At 45.6% G+C, this 16,900-nt stretch overlaps 1 protein-coding gene across 2 annotated transcripts in view; it reads left to right on the top strand.

Moving 5' to 3' along the window:
• MAOB (monoamine oxidase B) overlaps nucleotides 1-16,405 on the top strand; it is a 118,447-nt gene extending 102,042 nt beyond the window's left edge. For both annotated transcript variants that reach the window (XM_026513335.4, XM_057310913.1), the window contains 7 exons: nucleotides 869-965; nucleotides 1,977-2,030; nucleotides 4,134-4,191; nucleotides 7,082-7,179; nucleotides 13,407-13,518; nucleotides 14,102-14,164; nucleotides 15,403-16,405. In XM_026513335.4, the coding sequence (XP_026369120.2) occupies nucleotides 869-965; nucleotides 1,977-2,030; nucleotides 4,134-4,191; nucleotides 7,082-7,179; nucleotides 13,407-13,518; nucleotides 14,102-14,164; nucleotides 15,403-15,555 (635 nt within the window). In that variant the 3' untranslated portion in view covers nucleotides 15,556-16,405. The remainder of the gene's footprint in view (nucleotides 1-868; nucleotides 966-1,976; nucleotides 2,031-4,133; nucleotides 4,192-7,081; nucleotides 7,180-13,406; nucleotides 13,519-14,101; nucleotides 14,165-15,402) is intronic.
• The last annotated feature ends 495 nt before the right edge of the window (nucleotides 16,406-16,900 follow it).

The raw sequence follows: 16,900 nt of genomic DNA, 5'->3' as shown, positions 1-16,900 counted from the left end.
ACATTTGTTCCAGAGTCCTCCCCCATAATTTTCTTCAAACAACCTCAAATTTGCAAGGAAACGATGGAGGCGAATGAGAGAAGCACTTTGGACCAGAATGAGCTGACGTTGTTTCCGGAGTTGTTCTGGAGACCATGTAGTGAATGAGGGTTTTGGACTCTGTGGAGGCCAGTTATCCATGTCCTCCCTGCCCTGTCTCCTGAAAACCAAGAACTGGTTGGCTTAGTCTAAGTGGTTCCTCATAAAAAATGAACATTCAGTCCCTTCTATTTTATGACGATGGACTAATATTTTTTTCTTACACATCTTTGGTTTTATCTGATTTCTTATGAAAGAGGAAGTGAGATGGGATACAAGTCTTTTTTTAAGATTTTTTAAAAAATGTTTTATTTTTTTATTTGAGAGAGAATGAGAGAGAGAGAGAGCGAGCACAAGATGGGGGAGGGTCAGAGGGAGAAGCAGACCCTCTGCTGAACAGGGCACCTGATGTGGGACTTGATCCTGGGACCCCAGCATCATGACCTGAGCCGAAGGCAGTCGGCTAACCAACTGAGCCACCCAGGCGTCCCCTAAGATTGTATTTATTTATTTGTCAGAGAGAGAGAGGGAGAGCACAAGCAGGGGGAGCTGCAGGCAGAGGGAGAAGCAGGCTCCCCGCCGAGCAAGGAGCCCCATGCGGGACTCGATCCCAGGACCCTGGGATCATGACCTGAGCTGAAGGCAGACGCCTAACCAGCTGAACCACCCAGGCGTCCTGGGACACAAGTCTTAATGACAGAGAAGACAAGATTTTAATGAATTGCAGCCTGGATTAGGGGTAGTTTGCTAAGGTGATGAATATCTTTTTCCATGTTGCTGTTTTTTCAAGATTACTGTGGAACCATGATTATTGAAGGAGAGGAAGCTCCCATCGCCTACACGCTGGATGATACCAAACCTGATGGCGACTATGCAGCCATAATGGGGTAAGGCACGCTTATGGTGGGGTGGATGCTATTTGGTGGACAAAATATTCCCATACTATTAATAAGTGCGTCCCAAATTTTGTTAAATAATTTTTTACCCAATGGGTACAAATCTCCAACTCTGGCAGTAGAAAAATTCTGAATGCCTTTAAAAAAATAATGCGTTCCAATGGATAAATATTCAGAAAGGAAGGAGAATACCAATAACATTTTAAAATTTGTCATATCCACTTTCTGCTTCATATTTAGTGCTGGGGATAGATATATTTTGGTGAGCTATCTTTTGTGAAAGCGTAATATGAAGATGACTTTAGGGGGTTTCACTGAAAGGGCTTCAGTGATAATTACGTGGGATGCTGAGATATTCCAGAGTCCCTCTAGAGAGGAGCCACGACCAGCCCAGTCCTCAGCTTGGCAGGGAAAACCAGCACAGATTGGGGATGTCTTGGGGGTCAGAACCTGGCCCAGATTGCTGGTTACCTGGAACAGCCAAAATTGAGATGGGCCCTAAGATACATACAAACTCATTTCCACGAGAGCCCCTGGTGATGACAGCAGATCAAAGCCAGTTGTTAAGTTGAAGGCAATCATAGGGCTAGAAACGGAGGCCGATTTTAGAAGGCTGGGTGCTGGAGAGACACCGTCATGGAGACGGAACCAAAGAGTAAGGGCAGGATGATCTCAGGTGAGCATTTGAGACCAAGGGCTCATTCTTGTTGGCCATCAGCCATGTGGCGGGGGAGGCAGGTCAATCATCGTATTATCTTGGGCGGAAATTATGGCCGGTCACCTGTGTGTCGTCCCTCACATCCCGGAAGCCGCAGGTGCTGATCAGTTTCAAGAAGGTAACACGTGAGCAGTAAAACACTGAACAAAATGAACCAGTATATAATTTGTGTCTTCTGGTTGACTTTTAATTTGTTCTCTAGGCACACGTGTAGCTATAGAAATGGGGCCAGGATGAAAGCAGCCATTGATTCCCCCTCCCTTTTTCTTATTGGTATGTTTCAGATTTATCCTTGCCCACAAAGCCAGAAAACTGGCGCGTCTTACCAAAGATGAAAGGTACGGAACAAAGTGCCTCTTCTCTCTTCTTTCCTTCTTTTCTGCCTGCTTGCTTGCCTTTCCATTTTACTTAACTGTTTAATTTGAAGACTGCCTAATAATATATGTACTCGCAATGCTACGTGTCTGCAATGTTAATTATGAGGCTCTTGTGATTTGAGAACCGAGTGTCCAAATTAATATTTATTGAGTTTATTGTACATAAGATACCATGCAGGGAGCTATATGGAATACAAAAATGAACACAGCCCAGGGGCTGAAAATGTACGGGGAAGGAGATAACCAGGGAGACAAATGACCGCAACGCAAGGCAGCCTGGGTATATCCGGGTGAGTGATGCATAACAATTACAGATTACAGGTACAGAGGGACGGGTTTCTCTGGAGATGGCAGTTTCTTCCAGCAGTTAATATTCACCACTAGCAATTCTTTAGTCCCACACCACCACTGATGCATATTGACCAACTACGAGCCTCTGAATTACAAGATGGCGCTTTCCTTCCCCTCCATTATCCTGCTTCTCTGTGACTCTTGTCATGGCTGCGCTTGGCCGGGGGTATGGAGGTCTGACCGGGCCACGCACCTAAAAAAAAACACAAATAAAATCGCCCCTGGAATGTCAAGATCCATGAAGGTAGAAGGTTTTGCCTGGCTGGTCTACGGCCAGATCTCCAGTGCCTGGAACAGTGCCTGCAACAGATCTTTTCCCAGTTGATCTTTTGATCATGTTTATGGTTTATGTGTTTTACATGATAAGAAAATGTTAAATGTTTATGAAGTTAAATTTATCAGTTTTTAAAATCATGGCTTCAGAATGGTCTCACGTACATTCTATTCCAAGATTATTTTAAAAAATCACTCATTTTCCGATTACTTTTTTGGTTTCATCTATTACGTTGAAGACCTTTGATCCTCCAAAATATACGTTGGTGTAAGAAGTCATGTAGCAGGGGCGCCTGGGTGGCTCAGTTGGTTAAGCAACTGCCTTCGGCTCAGGTCATGATCCAGAGTCTTGGGATCGAGCCCCCATCGGGCTCCCTGCTCTGTGGGGAGCCTGCTTCTCCTTCTCCCTCTGCCACTCCCCCTGCTTGTGCTTTCCTGCTCTCTCTCTATTAAATAAATAAAATCTTTAAAAAAAAAAAAGTCACATAGGAGGTGAACTTGGTTTCATTCATGGGTAGCTCTTTGTCCCAGTGCCATTTTATTGAATAATCTGTCTTTTGCTTGTAGGTTTTAATAATACTTTTGAAAATCATTGCCTGACTCTAAATCATCTGTAAGAGTCCCTTCAGCATTCTGTAAAAATCACACTTGAAATAACTATAATCTCACACCTTATTCGACTAATAATAACTATTGGCTAATGTCCAACTCCCCCATGAAACAAAATTGCTTAAGAGCTACCATTTATCGAACATCTATTTTGTCCCAGTTATTATAAAACATAACTTTCTATGCTGTGTATCAGTAGTTCTCAAACTTGAGAATCACCTGGAAGCTTCGGGAAAGCACAGCTCTGCCACTGCTGTTTCTCAGTCAGCAGGTCTGAGGTGGGGCCTGAGAATCTGCATTTCTAACAAGTTCCGGGGGAGATGTGCTGGTGGTGGTCTGAGGACCACACTGTCTCACACCATGAAAGAAAAAGTCATGCCAGTTTGTTGAGAAAACGAAAGCTCAGGAAGCTTAAGTAACCTGCTTGAGATCTCAGAGTATATAAGAGGCAGAAGCAGAATTCAAGGCTTTTCCTGCCCCTTCCTCTTTCCATTCTGCCCATTGCCTGGCGGTGGGGTGGTGGGAGGAAGGGGGGAAGCAAGGATCATGTCTGGATCCTCCCAGAATCTCCAGCGCTTCGCAGACTGACACTTCCTTGAATGAATGACGACGGGGGCCATGTATCACTTTCTCTTCCATCATATTGTCGTGACCACATAGACTCAAGACATTTGAAATAGAACTGAGTGTCTTGTTTTGAAGAATTAAAATGAAATGGCAGGTGTGGAAGCAATAGCTCACAGGGTCTTCGAATGAAGGGACGCGTGTCTCTTTTACTTCCTTTCTTTCTTCATTTGCCCTTTTGTCTTTTTCTCCCCCCTCCTCCCATAGGATGAAGAAACTGTGTGAGCTCTACGCGAAAGTTCTGGGCTCCCAAGAAGCTTTGCAGGTAAGACTATGTTTCATTGCTTTCCTAGGAGACAGACCCCTGGTTTTGTCCTCAAGGGGCTACCAGGGATAGGCTCATGCAAGTCGGGACCTAGAGAGTTCATGTTTTCTCTGATAGTTCAAGAATCCCACAACACTGGCGTATTGCGTATTGCGGGCGACGCTACACTTGTCCCTGAGTTCAGCGCTCTTCCTGGAGCACGGCATTGGGCCAAGCCCCTCCCACCTCTGTCGGAGGGTTAGAAGAGCAGAGCTTCTCTACTCCTCGGGGAGATCCTGGATCCTGGCAGCCGGGATGGGAAGGCAAAGAGTGTTCTCTCTCTCCGATCCTATAAAAAGATGAGGTTCTCATTTGTTTACATAAACCAGCATATAAGCATTCCCTAACACCCACCCCACCCTCCACTGTCTCAGAGGTACAAATCGGGTGGCCTGTCCCTCTCCTGCACATCCCCTTTTCTCTTGTTTTACCGTTGAACATCAGGGGTGCAGGGAAGACACGCCGATTGGCTCGGGGGGAGCCCCGCTGGCCGAGTTTCACAGACACTTTCGGAAGTAGCCTGAGGATGAGGACCCGGCGATCTTCAAGTTACACAAGTGGTAGCCCCCACCCCCGCAAGGTGGTGAAAGGCAGGTTGGGGTGGGATCGCGAGGCGGTGTGGTAGGGGCATTTGGTGACCGCCAGAGGGCGCAATGCGCCCCTAACCAGGAGACATAATCACCTCCCTCATCCACGTTTAAAGCAATGAATTGGTGGTGTTCTCGTGACATGCACCAGACCGCGGGGGGGGGGGGGGGGTGTTAACGTTTGAACACGGATTAAATCACCTTTTGAAAGCGATTATTAAATCCAGTTATCCATGAAGCATTTGAAGACAATGGAGACCTACGTACAAATGAGCAGTTAAAGCGGGAGAAAAATCAAATGAGGGGGCTAAGAACGTTTAACTGGTTAAGCTGCTTATTCAAATCTCTGCAGTGCACACCAGGACATAGCTGAGAGCTACATGGCTTAATCTTCTTACTTCCACACTGCTGTTGCTCAACTTCACAGGGACTCGCTCCCTCCCACTCAGGTGGTTGTAGCTTTTCAATTTGTCATTTTTGTTCATTCTTTTAAAGCAAGAGTTTTTTTTACCACCACCACCACCACCACCACCACCCCACCCCACCCCACCCCCGCACATGATGTAAGTGAAATTCATACTGTTGATTTTTGGGGTTCCTTGAACGAGAGTGATTGATTGGTTTGGAGAGAAGCATAATAATCATGAAGAATGTGTTTTGCTTCATTTTTCTGTGCCTCCATAGACCATTTAGCAAGTTTATTTTATTTATTTTTCTTAAAGATTGTATTTATTTATTTGAGAAACAGAGCACAAGTGAGGGGAGGAGCAGAGGGAGAGGGAGAAGCAGACTCCCCGCTGAGCAGGGAGCCCGATGCAGGGCTCGATCCCAGGACCCTGGGATCACGACCCGAATTGAAGGCAGACGCTTAACCACTTAACGTGGCCTCTAGGCTCCAGGGTAGTGCGAGAGAAGTAGCAAAACCATTAATACACACACGCTAAAGAAAAAAAAATCATTTCACGTCTACTAAAAATGACTGGTTTTTCTGTTTTAAAATGCTGTTCCGGATACTTCACCCAGGTAGATACTCAAGCTTTCTTGAAATGACGTTCGGAGACTCGCTCAGGCTGAAGCAGCGTGTCACCGAGCTCCCTCCAACAACCTGTAAAATGATTGTTTGGGGAACCCCAGTTGGAGGGGAAAGCAGTGGCTCTCAAATTCCAAAAACAGCTGAGCATGTTTAATGTGGGAAAGTCTCTTTTTTCGAAGAAGAATGTGGATGATTCATTGCGGCCGATAAAAATGAGCTGGTCCTGTCCTTGTTTGCTCTTGGCACGAAGAGGAGCGCTTGCTTTCCTCTTGCTTTGGTGTTCACTGTGTGGAAGGAAGCAAGCCCTGGGAGCAGGGCAAGGGGAAAAGATAGAGTCCACCCTCTCTTCTGAGTGGCTGGAAACAGCCAGAGAAGAGTGCCCCCAAAGCGGTTGTTGCCCTCCGATGCAGAGAGCGCACGAGATGTGGCAAGACCACGAGCGACCCGGACCCACGGACATCCCCGCAACCAGGGCCTTGTGCCCTGTAAGTAGGATGCGTTGCACACGACTATCCAATGTAACCGCATATTTTTTAGACAAGACATTTTTTCAGAATCTATTTTTAAGCTGACCTCTTTCTCTTAAACTTGCTATGTTGCTTCATGATAAAGCTTATGTTAGTTATTTTAATAAAGAGCTCGAGTGTTGCAAAATCTCAACTCAAGTTTCATCTGTTCGTGGCAAAAACACGTTTTTCAGACCAATAGTTGATGCAAGTGCCCCTCATCGATAGACGTGCCTACAGCCCATGAACACGTCCATTCGTCCATCTAGCTTCCCTTAGCAAAGCTCGCTTCCACCAGAGACGTGAATCTGGTCATCCTTTTTCTTTGACAGACATGTTTTTCTGCTGGTTTCTCCGCTCCAACCACTTCAGTAAGCGTAAATCCTTTTTTAAACTTGTCTTGAAACCATTAGGCACTAACAACTTTTTAGAAGGTAAGACCAATTAAAACATGGAATGAGACAACTGCAGTTCGTGAACGTTTCCTGAGCCATGAATGAACCAAGTGAGAGAACTTTCTTCAGTCAGAATGTCTTTGAAGTTTATTACCAAGGACATTTACCTGCCCGAAGACATATATCTAAAAACATCAGACTAATAATAAAGCTCTCCTTCAGACGTATATTGGTTCTTCAATAACATGCCCACCAGGCTGTGTTTGATTTATTCTAGACTAGATAGCTTCGCTTGAGTCTCCCCTGAACTTTTGTCTTTCTCTCTTGCAGCCAGTGCATTACGAAGAGAAGAACTGGTGCGAGGAACAGTACTCCGGAGGCTGCTACACCACCTACTTCCCCCCTGGGATCATGACTCAATATGGAAGGTAGAGTAAAAGTGTGCTAAGCTCTCATGGAAATTCCCTGAACCGGAATCCGAACTCTAAATGGGTTTATGGAACCCTTCTCCCTTTTTATCTTGTAAATGCGAAAGGAAGGAAGGAAGGAAGGAAGGAAGGAAGGAAGGAAGGAAGGAAGGAAGAAAAAGAAAGAAAAAGAAAGAAAGAAAGAAGAAAGAAAGAAAGAAAGAAAGAAAGAAAGAAAGAAAGAAAGAAAGAAAGAAAGGAAGACCCAATTTCCTTTGTATCTCGTGAATATCCTGGGAAAAGTCATTAAAATTCTGCACAATGGTGGTGCCTTGCACTCTGGATTCCTCTGAAAGAGCAATCCCAATCAATATAGCCAACGGAGGTGGCCACATAAGAATAGGAATTTGGATAGTCGGAGGGTTTGCTTATATTGTCAGAAGAATTATTATCCTGAGATTAGAGTTCAGTAAAATTTCCTTAAAATGGAACTGTTGGGGGCACCTGGGTGGCACAGTCGTTAAGCATCTGCTTTCGGCTCAGGGCGTGATCCTGGTGTTCTGGGATCGAGCCCCACATCAGGCTCCTCCGCTGGGAGCCTGCTTCTTCCTCTCCCACTCCCCCTGCTTGTGTTCCCTCTCTCGCTGGCTGTCTCTCTCTCTGTCAAATAAATAAATAAAATCTTTTAAAAAAAAATGGAACTGTTGGGGCACTTGGGTGGCTCAGTCAGTTAAGCACTGGACTTTGGGTTTGGGTTCAGGTCATGATCTCTTGGGTGGTGGGATCGAGCCCTGCATTGGGCTCCAAGCTCAGTGTGGAGTCAGCTTGAGATTCTCTCTCTCTCTCTGCCCCTCCCCAGACTCATGTGTGCGAGCACACATGCGCGCTCTCTCTCTTTCTCTCACTCTCTCTCAAATAAATAAATAAATCTTTTTTAAAAATGGAACTGTAGAAGTGCCAACATGGGTACAGCATTAATAAAAGGAATCCTCATGTCAGAATTTCTTAGAAGTTTATTACAAAGGACACTGACCCTAAGGACATATCTCTGAAAACATCAGGATAATAAGGCTCTATTTCAGACATATATTGGTTCTTCAGTATGAATTAGACTGGGAATGCAGCAAGTTGGGTACAGTCCTGATTCTATAATAACCAACTTTGTCACGCTGGACAGGTCACTTCTCTCTGGACCTCACTTGCCTTGGCAGGTGTATAAGAAAGCACAAGATGGCATACAAGGAATAATAATCAGTATGTTCCTGACAACATGAGGGTTTTTTAAAAGACTGATCTTATTTATTTATTTAGAGAGCATGATTGGGCGGAAGGGCAGAGGGAGAGGGAGAATCTCAAGCAGACCCCACGCTGAGCTCAGAGCCTGACACGGGGCTCGATCTCACGACCCTGAGATCATGGCCTGAGCCAAATCCAAGCGTCAGATGCTTAACCAACGAGCCACCCGGGTGCCCCAAGAGTTTTTTTAAACACTTTTTCTGAGATACAAGTCACATACCATACAATTCACGCAAAGCTCACGATTCAACGGCTTTTAGTGTTAACGGCGTTGTGTGTCCAAGTTGGACTCACTGGTGTTTAGATAATTGTGTTTGCTGACGACGGCAAGGTATGGATTGATGATCTAGCAGTAATTATTATGACCATTATAGTAATACTAAGCCAAGCAATAATTTAATGCCAAGAGCTCAATCTAAACAAGATAGGAAATGTAGGGTAGTGAGGAAAAGCCTGCTGGGAGTATGCAATAAAAAGAAGATATGAGTGAATGTAAATAGATGATCAACCTGTCCACGAAAATCAGTCAAAGAAGGATGAAAACCTGCTTGTGAGAAGACACACAATGATTTTGGTGCACACTTTATCTTCCTGCAGATAGCAAAATGTCACGTACGAGAACATTCTGGGGCCAAAGAGCACCACCTGATTAGCTACTGGGTCATTAAGTTAATTTGGGGATATGCTGAGTATAGAATACATCCATAGTAATTGCTTCATTCAGGACGTACTGGCTAAGTGCCAACCATTTGCCAAGCACTGTGCTGGAAACATCCATACCGAGAAAATTCCTCTATGCTGTGAAGGAGCTGACAGTGTTGGGGACTGGGGTGGGGCTGGGGGGGGAGAGAAGACTATAATGTGTTGTGGTAAGTACTCTAATAGGCGTATAGATAGCGTGGAGACCTGTACAGGGAGAGACGGGCTAGCCTTACCAAGAGAAATCGAAGAAGGCTTCCTAATACACATACCAGCTGAGGAACGTAGAAGGCAGAGAAAGATATTGGAGAAGGCACCCCGGGCCGATGGAACATTATGTGCAAACATTGGGAATCCTTCAAGTTTGGGGGAGGTCTGGGGGAAAGTTCTGCATGGCTGGACTCTGGGTCCTATCGGGGATTGATTGGAGAATCAGAAAGGTGAATAGGAACCTTTGCCGCATAGAACACATTCAGGAAGACAAAACTTACCCTTTCAACAAAGAAAGGCCCATCGGAGCATGATTTTTGGTTTTGGGTTTTGCGGCGTGATTAGATTTCTGGCCACGGAATGGCAAGTTTCATGCTCAGTCCCCTAAGGTGTGGCAAGAAAAGGTCTATCGGGCCACAGAATGGTGGGGAGCAAAAAGGGGATTCACCCACACGGGCCTGGCCCTGGCCACCCCACAGAGGCAACATAAACCCCGTCGTATCAGGCATTGGTGGTATTTCTTCCCAAGGACATCTCTCAGGCTTCCATTTGGAAGGTAGGAACTGAGGCTCAGGGTATCTTGGTGACAGAGCTCCCGGACTGAGCAAGGACAGCCTGCCACAGGGCTTCCCTTGACCTGTCGGGTTCATGACATTTGCGGTCCTGCAAAGAGTGTTCCCTTCACGGCCCTGGCAGTACACAGAAAGCACTCTGTTTCCAGATGAAGACAAAGGACAGTACTGACAGCGCGTTAATGAAGAAATAAACACCCATTTCTTACGGAATTTTACTTCTGGGTAGACAGAAAAACGGATTGTAGTGATGAAGCAATAAAAGATATAAAGAAATATTTTACTCCAGCAAGCCATGAGAAATACACATGGAAAGACCCCTTTCTGTGAATATATAGTGTCTGCTCACTCACCTGCAAAAGAAGAGGCAGGGATTATTCTTCTCCAGCTGTTGGATGTTTTTCCCCCCAAGGGAATATTTGCACATGACAAGTAGAGGAAAAATATCTCTTTGTCTGTTTGAAATTAATTCTTAGTTTTTAGATTTTTACATTCCAATTGTTTGCATGACTAGTTCTCTAAGCCTTTATTCTCCCATCTAATATTTAATTCTAGGATTTGGCCAGGCCTTCTAGAGGTTTCCAATTTGAAAAAAGCAAACATGCTTGGACACCTGGGTGGCTCAGTGGGTTAAGGGCCAAATCTTCATTTTGGCTCAGGTCCTGATCTCAGGTTCGTGAGATCAAGGCCCACATAAGGCTCTGTGCTTGGTGTGGTGTCTGCTTGACATTCTTTCTCTCCCTTTCTTCCCCTTCCCCCGCTCATGTGCTCTAAATAAATAAATAAAATCTTAAAAAAGAAAAAAGTGAACATGTATAACGATGATGATACACAAGGCAAGGCATAGAGGATAAAAACAGAGACCTTGACATTAAAGCAGGCCCGTTTCCTCCGATGTAAAAAGCAACATTGTTTAATGAACTTGGAGAAAGTGAATGTACCTACTCTTGCTGGGAATCCTTCCTGAATACGTTTAGGGTCTCCAGGCCCTTATGGCTATGGATCATTCCAAATTATCCCATGTGTTATTGGCAGCATTTAATATTGTGTAATATCTTCTCTTCTACTTTCTACCCCTTTTTTATTCTTAATGGCTTCAGTGAGGGCCAGTGAAGGAAAACCCATCAATTCAAGCAAGCCCATTGGGTTTTCTGATAAAAGGCTTGGTGGTGTACAGTGTTGACCAACATAGAGCTTGGGTGTTCACTCTGGACATTCACATCCCTTACTTGATATAATGGCAACCTGAGATAGGGTGAATAATGGCAGGGTAACAGTGCGTTCCTTATGGTATTTTTGTCAGGGTAACAGCAAACCACCCCTCTTAGAAGCCAAGTGCACTACACTTCTGTCCTTTTGTACAGCATATGGTCACTCTTTGCTAACTAGTGATGATGATACACAAGGCAAAGCACAGAGGACAAAAAAACAGAGACCTTGGGGCGCCTGGGTGGCTCCGTCGTTAATCGTCTGCCTTCGGCCCAGGGCGTGATCCCGGTGTTGTGGGATCGAGCCCCACATCAGGCTCCTCCGCTGGGAGCCTGCTTCTTCCTCTCCCACTCCCTCTGCTTGTGTTCCCTCTCTCGCTGGCTGCTTTTCTCTGTCAAATAAATAAGTAAAATCTTAAAAAAAAAAAAAAAAAAAAAAAAAAACAAAAACAGAGACCTTGACATCTGGTAGACCTAGTCCAAATCCTAACTCTGCTGTTTCCTAGCAGTGTGGCTCTCGGCAAGTCAGTGCACATTTCTCCAAGCCCATTTCCTCATGTGTAAAATGGGATAATGATAATAGTAGGTATGTCATGGAGCTCTTTAAAAAGATTAAATAATTCAGTAGAGGGAAGAAGTATAACTAAGTGGTTAAGACTGTGGGTGCTCGGGGTGCCTGTGGCTCAGTCAGTTAAGCATCCAGCTCTTGGTTTCGGCTCAGGTCATGATCTCATGGGTCGTGGGATCGAGCCCCACGTGGGGCTCTGCGCTTTCCAGGGAGTCTGCTTGAGGATTCTCTCCCTCTGCCCCTCCCCTGACTCGTGTTCTAAATAAATAAATAAACAAACAAACAAATAAATAAATCTTTTTTTTTAAAAAGACTGTGGATGCTGGAGTCAAATGGCCTGGGTTCAAATACCAGCTCTGCCACTTACTAGCCGTGACCTAGAGCCCAACTAGCCGTGACCTGGAGTGAACGACTATCTTTGTTGCTGATTCGATTCCCCAGGAAGCAGACTCTGAAACAGAGGATGTGTACTCGAGACAGCCCTTGGTGTCAGTACTTGTGAAAGTGAGAGGAAGAAAGGCAAGAGTGGGCAGAGGGAGAAGTCGGACTGGGATGTACTTCTGACGAAGGCCTCAGCTGACCCCATAGGGAGCTCTGGAGCTAGGATGGCCCTTAAGAGTTGTTCCAAGTTGGAGCGAGGGGGTCAGGTCCTTATCACCCCATGATGATTAGTCATTGAATGCTCCTGCTTCTGGAAGGAGGCATGACCTTGGGGTGACGCAGTTTCCTTCAGCAGAGGCAATCCCCAGAGGACTGACATCCGAAGGCATCTTCTGGCAGCACTCCCAGCAGCTGGGAAGAAATCCTTCATTCCTGAAGGGGGGGTCTTGGCACTACATCACAATGTCACAGTCCCTGTAGCTCCATTGTCTCATCTGCAAAACGGGGATGATCGTAGCACCGACCTCATAGGGGTGCGGTGAGGGCTAATGCACTTCGAAGAGTGCTTGGCACCCAATAAATGTTAACTGTTTTTTAATGTGGTAAAACTCTTAACACGGGTAGAGGCGAGCTCTCAGTGAGTGGTAGGGTTTTTTTGTTTGTTTTCAAGATTGATTGATTTGAGAGAGACAGAGAAAGCAGGGGGGAGGGGCAGAGGAAGAGGGAGACAAGCAGAGTCCCCACTGAGTGTGGAGCCCAATGCGGGGCTCGATCTTGCGACCCTGAGATCATGACCTGAGCCAAAACCAAGAGTCGGATGCTTAATCAACAGAGTCACCCAGGCGCCCCTAGTGAGTGGTAGTGTTATGGCCACAGTCAGGCTCACAGATTGATGGAGAAGTCGTTAAAAAGCATTGCACTGTGGGGAATCCAGAGCTCCGCGAGAGGAACTGATTTGCCAGATTCATTGGTGGAATAACCAGGGAGGGAACTGGGGCAGGTGTCACCTTGCCTGGAGCTGGGGAGCCATAAAAGGACTGGGCCCAAACCATCCCTCATCTCATGTAGGTGAAGCAAATGCTCCATTGACATCAGCCCCTCTTCGTGTAAGCCCTTGGTGCAGGAGCACTTCAGCTTTAATTCCTTGTCTGTGGCAAGGCTCATGCACTAGCTGGAGGCCCCTGTGAACATTGTTCCGGAATTGCCCAGGTCCTCCTGATGCTCAGGATGGGAGGAGAGCGCCCGGACTTGGTCTTTGTGGGAGGGCTTTTCTCCGCCTCTCTGAGACTGACCACTTTTTGCTCTTGTTTCAAGGGTCCTACGACAGCCCGTGGGCAGGATTTATTTCGCAGGCACCGAGACTGCCACACACTGGAGTGGCTACATGGAGGGGGCCGTGGAAGCTGGGGAGAGAGCAGCCCGAGAGGTAGGGCCTTGGGTCATGGGCTGTGGGAAAGGAGGCAACGCATGGGTCCTACAAGCGGGTCAGAAATGTCTGAGATCCTGGAGGCCAAGTCCCCAGTAACCTCCATGCAAAGACCCATGAAACACCATTTGAACAGTATCCTGAAGTGCAATGAACACTTTAACCCAAAAGTAATAATGAAAATATCTATCATGCCAACCAAAGTAAAAAGACCCCATGGGGCAAAAAGATCCCTATGGATGTACTTGAGAGGTCACCCAGGTCTAATGCTATAGAACCAAAAATGTTTTTATTATGACTCGGAGTTCATTTGTATATTTCCTGACAATCCCTACGGTCTCATTGCTATTGAGACATGTTCACAACTACTCAAAGCTATGGTGAGCCTAATAGTTGGAGCTTCTTAGGTCATAGCTGAAAGACCTTTCAGAGCCTTTGAAAGATTGAATGCACTATGTTGGCTTTTACTCTGGTGTTTTTGATGGGTATCCTAAGAGATAAACCAGCAGGCCTTTATTTAAAGAGCAGATTAGGAGCAGAAAGATGGTTTCACCTTTGTTATTCACCAAAATGCTCTTTTCAGATCCTGCATGCCATGGGGAAGATCCCCGAGGATGAAATCTGGCAGTCAGAACGGGAGTCAGTGGTAGGTTATATTTTATTTCATGAATTTAAATCCCTTTTCTCTGAAAACAATTATTTGCAGAAAAAACCACTTACAATGTTCACATACCTTTGGCTAAGTGATTCAACCCATGCGTGTTTGAAAAGATACCATGAGGGGGCGCCTGGGTGGCTCGGTCGTTGAGCCTCTGACTCTTGATTTCGTCTCAGGTCATGATCTCAGGGTTGTGAGATGGAGCCCTGTGTCGAGCTCGTGCTGGGTGTGGAGCCTGCTTAAAATTCTCTCTCTCCCTCTCTTTCTGCCCCCCTCCCCCCTCCAAAAAAAGAACAATTTAAAAAAGATACCATGAGTTAGGGCAGAGGTGAGAGATTTAAAAGAAATCAATAAATTTGTAGCCTGCCACATCCATTGCAGATTATTAGGAAAAATACAATTTTTTTTTTGTCAGAGAGTTCTAGAACATATTAAGAACTCAATAAATGCCTCCTGAATAAATCTCTAACCTGGTGATTCCCAACAGGGGGTAGGAAATGAAAGGAAGATATGTCAACCTCCCCTGTCTAGGGAGGTGGGGGGTGGAGGGAAACAGAGCAGATTTAGATTAGAAAAGCATTTTTCAATATATGCACTGTTCTTTTTGTAATGAAACCCCAGGAGGTTTTCCTGACTGGAAGGAAGGACACAGAGAGAATAGAGTGAAAGGCATTACAGAGGACGGGGGTCAAAAAGGTCGAAGTTATTCCTTGATGAATGTGAAGTCCAAAAGAATAGCCCTGCCTGTCCAAGTCGTTGCCTTAGTGCTTCTGTCAGAGATGGGGCTGGGGGCTGGGGGGACCACAGATTCATTCAACTCAACAGATGTTTACCGCGCACTCCCTCCGCATCAGCCTCCATGCTAAGGGTACAGCACGGCTTTCACGGAGCAACGACACGTGGGGAGAAGAGATGACAATCAGAAAGCCCAAGTGTCATGAAGAAGACTTGCCAAGGGTGTAAAAAGAAGGGGCCGTCTTAGCCTGGGGGCCCAGGAAAGGCTCCCCCAGGAGCCTGTAAACTAAGACTTGAAGGATGAGTCAGAATTCGCAAAGTGAAGGGCCTAGTGGGGAACGGAGATGGGTGTTGTGAGTAGCCCGTACATTATATTTAATGGCCTAGAGGTGGGCAGGAGTGGGTCATGTTCAAAGAACTAGAGGGAACAAAGAATTTCTGGAGCAAAGTGTCTACGTCCTGTACTGACACCGAATGTTCTCTGAACCCAGGATGTCCCTGCGCAGCCCATTACCACGACCTTCTTGGAGAGACACTTGCCCTCCGTGCCAGGCCTGCTGAGGCTGATTGGATTGACCACCATCTTGTCAGCAACCGCTCTTGGCTTCCTGGCCCACAAAAGGGGTCTACTTGTGCGCATCTAAACAGCGGGTGTCTGTAGCTACACCTTCTTCTCCCTCTGTCTGGTGTGTGGGTTTGGGGAAGGGGTTGCCATGAAGTTCCAAAAAGACATAAAGACTGTAGAATGAGGTGGGGAGCATGAAGATAAGTCAGACTTCCGACCATAGGACACACGGTATGTCCTTTTCCGGTTGACCCCTGCATATTGTCCCTTACCTGGCTTCATGCTCGGTCTTGCCCATTTCCAAGTTTACTGCGCCCAGAATCTTTATCGTAGTTAAACAGGCTTCTTAAGATCCTCGCTGTCCCATGACACACCTTGCCCACGCAGAAAAAACTAGCTTTTTCCCCACCTCCGTGGCTTTGTGCTGGTCCTTTCTCTTAGGTGTAACGTCCTCTTTGTCCAAGTTCTCTGCACTTGTCCTTAGACGCTTGTATTGTTATAGCTGGGCCTTAAAGAACATCTAGTCTTCACTTTCTCTTGTAGTGTCGATCAAGCCAAGGTCAGGAGAGGTGGAACTTAATTGGCCAAGGTCCACAATAAGTCACTGATATTTGGGAGACTAGAACACAGGTCCACTGCTTCTCCCACCCCCGAGGGTGTATGCCCCAGTCACCCTCTTCTACTCCCTGCCATGGTCACTGACGGTGTCCCTTTGGGTGCGTTTACGCTGTACTAAGTTGTTATGCGCTCCTCAGTGCTACTCAGTATATATCCTTAAGTCTTACTGTTTTGTGCAGTGTATCTTCCTCTGATTCTAATTTCTTTGAGGCTAGAAATCTTGTCTTTCCTTCCTTTTGTATCCTCCATTATATCTGAATGCAAAGGTCAGTACGCATTTGGTGAATTAAAAATAAAGTTGATTGACCAGATGTCTGTCGTCTTTTCTTTTTGGGTAATGACTTTCAAGGTTTTGACAGATCAAATCAAGACCCAGTAGTAGACATGTAATCATGGCTTTAAAGCCTTTGGTCAACATTTCCTTGGAGCCCAGAAGATGCATATGCATTTTGATTGCATGACCCATCATGGGCGATGCACGTGCGAGCACTTGGTAAATGATTTATAATGATGTGATAAGGGTGCTAGAAGACAGAGCTCCTTCCTTTCACCCCTCTCAAAAGACCTGTCAAAATAATTGACATATTAATAAGACGCTTTAACTATTAAGATAATTATAATATTTCAGTTGCCTTTTCATATTCTTTATCGGTGCAAAGCTTTTTACTAGGTACACTCATTAATTTAAAACTACAGCTTCACAGTCCATTAAATCCTATCTAAACTACTTTTTAAATGATATCATCATTTCAAAGTATTCATATCTCTCAACTCCCAAGGTCAGTTTTTGTCAGAATATATTTTAA

Source organism: Ursus arctos, chromosome X, assembly GCF_023065955.2.
Source record: "Ursus arctos isolate Adak ecotype North America chromosome X, UrsArc2.0, whole genome shotgun sequence".
In the NCBI taxonomy this organism is placed as follows: domain Eukaryota; kingdom Metazoa; phylum Chordata; class Mammalia; order Carnivora; family Ursidae; genus Ursus; species Ursus arctos.
The sequence above is the reverse complement of the archived record's forward strand: the minus strand, read 5'-3'. Positions and strand labels throughout refer to the sequence as shown.